At 30.0% G+C, this 4,226-nt stretch overlaps 1 protein-coding gene across 2 annotated transcripts in view; it reads left to right on the forward strand.

The window, feature by feature from the left end:
• LOC106678158 (diacylglycerol lipase-beta) overlaps nt 1-4,226 on the forward strand; it is a 179,169-nt gene that overhangs the window by 89,023 nt on the left and 85,920 nt on the right. The window contains exon 1 of one of the 2 annotated variants that reach the window (XM_014416522.3): nt 2,108-2,218. The exons of the other annotated variant lie outside the window; for it this stretch is intronic. Coding sequence (XP_014272008.1) covers nt 2,156-2,218 — 63 coding nt within the window. The 5' untranslated portion in view covers nt 2,108-2,155. Of the gene's footprint in view, nt 1-2,107; nt 2,219-4,226 lie in introns of those variants that run through there. 2 annotated transcript variants of the gene reach the window in all.

A 4,226-nucleotide genomic window follows, 5' to 3' on the forward strand; every position in this document is an offset into this window, starting at 1 on the left:
AAGTATATTTAAAGTAAATCTAATACTCTATGTTATTTTTTTTATATATATATAATTTTCCCCCGGAACGGCTTTTTAAGATCACGCGAATATCATTACTTTTTTCTTCTCACTTTTTCTCTTCTTCTCTTCCAGTATCTTCTCCTCATTTCTGCGTGTCTTTGCTTCCTCTCTTCCGACCACGCAGTACCTTTCCGTTGTTCTTTATTTGCCGCAAGAACATTTATTTATTTCAATTTTTTTCCGTACTGTTCTCTATCTAGGCAATCCTTGTCTTTTATTTTCAATTTCTTTGTTTCCTCTCTCATTTGCTTCAAATATCCTCCTACTCTCTTATATTCACGGATTCTATCAAAGAGTTTCTTGTTTAGTCTGCTTTGGTCCATTCTCATCATGTGCCCGTAGAATTGCAGTCTTCTGATTCTTATTTCGGTTTCCAAATCATTTATCTTCCTGTAGATTTCCTGGTTGGGTCTTAACCTGTAACCATCCTGTGTTTTCTTGGAACATAGATTCTCCTCAGAATCCTTTTCTCTCTATTTTTAGTATTTTTTCCAGGCTATAGAGACATGTTGTTTATAATTATTTATTATTCAGTATAAAATAACTGGTTTTATGGCCGTGTTGTAATGTCTTATTTTTACGTTAGACGATAGGTTCTTCTTATTTTTGCGTTAGACGATAGGTTCTTCTTATTTTTGCATTAGACGATAGGTTCTTCTTATTGTAAATATTGCCTGTTGTGAAACTTAGCCTTTCCAACTTCTTGACTTTCTTCTTTATGCTCTCTCTCTCCCAACTGTTATTGCATACTATTTCTCTCAAATATTTAAATTTCTTTATCACTCTTAGCCGTCCATATTTCGTCTCTATTATTTTTTTGCCGTAGTTTGTTTCCGTCGTCATAAATTCTGTCTTTTCGTTGGTGACTTGTTGGCCTGCTTTTTCCACTATTTCTTTCAGGATTTATTTGACTAATATATATAATTATTATTGAACAACTTATTTTTTTCCTTTTTGTTCATTCATATATAATTATTCACTTATATTCAAATAACTTTGAACCTCACCTTAGTTTACATTATTGTCATCTTATTATCTTATACTGTCAACATATTTTTAGTTGTTTCGTATCTTTTTTAAAACTGATGAAACCCTGCAATAAGGAGCAAAACCTCGGCAAACTAATAGTTGAATACTAATTTTTGTTCCTTTTTGACCGTAACCGCGACCATCTCCTTCATATTATATTATTTAATTTAAATTAGGTACAATGAGGTGTGAATAATTGATCGTATATTATTCCAGGAGAAGATGGTCGGGGATGTAGTCAGCAAAAATACACAAATAAACGAAATTTATTAATTTGTGACGTCTAGACCTGAATTTCTACGGAATCTTCGTTTCAGTATCACCATGTAAACAGGCTTTAACTTTACAGTAGCTTCACTTTCACGACATGTACCATAAACCATCGTGGTTCATGCGACAATACTGTCATTATGGTAACTAAAATACAATTTCCTCCATGGCCAACCCCAATAATTTTTTCCATTTCTGAAAATAAACATGAAACTAAAATTTATTTAAATAGTAAATTTTATTTAAAGCTGTTCAATAATTATTAACTTGGTCAAGTTGGTTCTCGTAAATAGTACACCATCTTAAACCAAAAATGCAACATATTTTCAATAAAATATTCTTATGACTGCCAGAAATGGGTTTCTATGCGGTAGAATATAATTTTTAAGATTATTTACAGATCTTTGTTTTTTACGGAATTTTATACCTCAGATTTGTTTACTGTTAAAAAAAATTGTATTGTTGATAACCTTCTCATAGGAGTGGCATGGACATAATTCAAAACTGTGACTGTCAATTAGTAACAGCAATTCATCTGTAATTGAAAATTACAAAAGCTTCGTTTATAGTCTTGTAAACGTGAATCGAAATTCTTACCGTAACATAGGATTAACTTTTATAGGATAAAGTAAAGAAATGACAAACAAATCTGTCTAAATAAATATATCGAGACGAAATGAAGAGGTTATGTAAACATAACGATCCGTTTAATGATTCCTACTGTCGAGATAACCGGCAGTCGATAAGGCAGTGCTACAGCTGGCTGTCAGTGCTGTGCAGGCAGTGAGCTACGATGGGCGGTCCCAACTTCAAGGCTACATCGCTCCCAAAGCAGCATCCACCGCCACCTCCTCCGGTACAGTATGGATCTTTATTAAGGGTTCTATTGTGCATGTTTAGTATGCACCATTTTCAAAGGAATATTTTTCTGAATTTTCTAATTCAAGAACAAAGCAAACCATTTTTTAGTAATCCTGATTACTACAAATACCATATGTTTGAACACGATATTAAAAACGACTTCTGTTTGTTTAAAAACAAAATCTGGTGCAAAACACGCATCTCTCAACTTTCTTATGTCATTTTACTTTGAATTAAACTTATTCCTCGCTCTTCAATGAACAGATATTTTTATATTATACACTTTCCTCTATACACTAATTTTCCAAATGAGACGTTTAGAGGATGCATTGACATGACAACAGTTATCTAAATAACATAACGAATAACTTAAGACTTTTCTTTTAACAATAATATTCTTCTATTCTGGGCCTTGCCCTTTTAGTATTATATTACAGGCATCGAAAAGAGATATTAGTTTTTTACACTACGATATAAAGTTTTAAAAAAAAATTAACTAATAAAACATCCTAAAATACAAAAAAAAAAAAAATTGAGAAGAAAAAATAATTAAATAAACAAGAATAGTTAAAAGAATATATGAAATAAAAATAAAATAAAACCATATATCATATTATAAATCACAACTAACTTCTAATAACATAAATGAATAAGAATCAAACACAGATGAACTAAAAATAATTAGCAATCGAAAAAATTAATGTTTATTTACATATTTACAAGTATAAAAGAAACTCGAAAATAGCAAAGATAGAAAAATAATAATAAATAAATACGAAGGCAAAAAAAAAGACATAATCCTCTAAAAAAACATAAATCTTAAGGTATACGCTAGTAACAATAAAAGCAATAAAAAGGATGATCTGTACGTCTATCTTATATGTCTATAGTAAATAAAAGATAGTGAAAATAAAAAAGATAGTCGATTGCTTTAAGGTATTCTATGGAAGGCTGGTCACATAATTTTCCCTTTTTTTGTTTTATTTTTTAAATCTATCTATTCTTAGTTGTTTTATAATAAATAATATAAATAAATTTATAATAAATTCAGTGTATTCCTGGACACGTTTTATTAGAATAATATTTCAAAAAATTAAAAAAATGTCATAGCAGCCTTAGATTAAAAAAAATATAAAGATAGTCATTTAATCAAATAATTATAAATTCAAAAATAAAATAAATAATCAAAAATTGAAATGTGTTTATACATAATTACATATACATCTGTGTACTCGTTAATTATATAGGATCTGAATGAATCGGTTGAATTCGATGGTAAGAGGAAAATTAGAGCAATGAAAGAAGAAATTACATAGGTATGAGGGTAATATATGGAAAGATTTATAGGATAAAAAACAAAAACCGTATTTTTTTTTCTGATTTTTGCTCTTCCTCCTTTGATAGAGAGGAAATCTCATCGACTTCATTATAGAATAATCTATATGTCCAAAACTGTTTGTTTTTTTCGTACCCTCCTTTGAAAATAAATAATAGTTAAGTAAAAAAAGATGTCAGTTGTAATAATGCTTCCTTCTTTTACCCAATGGTATTTGAAGGGGTATAGTGAAGTCCATTGTATGTGGAGAGTCGAAGGCACCAAATGCGTATCAGTAATATGGTGAGCGGGGAGGGTCCGCTTTGCATGTGGTGTATGTCGAAAACTGTTCGGGATGCCTTTCTGTAAAAATCAGAAGGTCGGGAACGGTTATTGTGGGAATCTATTTACAATCTCTTCTCGAGATGATTTTCCTACTAATGGAGTTGGTCTAATTTATTAAAATAATGACTTAATAATAAAATTTTCTAGGACGTTCTATCAATGTCCAGATGATATTAAAAAAATATTGGATATAAAGCTTAAATTGGGCTTCTATTTGAAAACGATATTATAATTTAAAAACGTCGAAAATTGAGTTTTCATTTTAATAATATCAACTATCTAATTCCTTAATGCTCCTTACTTTGTCACAAATCAAATCATCCATCAGGACCTCAATGTCCCC

Source organism: Halyomorpha halys, unplaced genomic scaffold (assembly GCF_000696795.3).
Source record: "Halyomorpha halys isolate HHAL.00 unplaced genomic scaffold, Hhal_1.1 Scaffold126.1, whole genome shotgun sequence".
NCBI classification, from domain to species: Eukaryota; Metazoa; Arthropoda; class Insecta; order Hemiptera; family Pentatomidae; genus Halyomorpha; species Halyomorpha halys.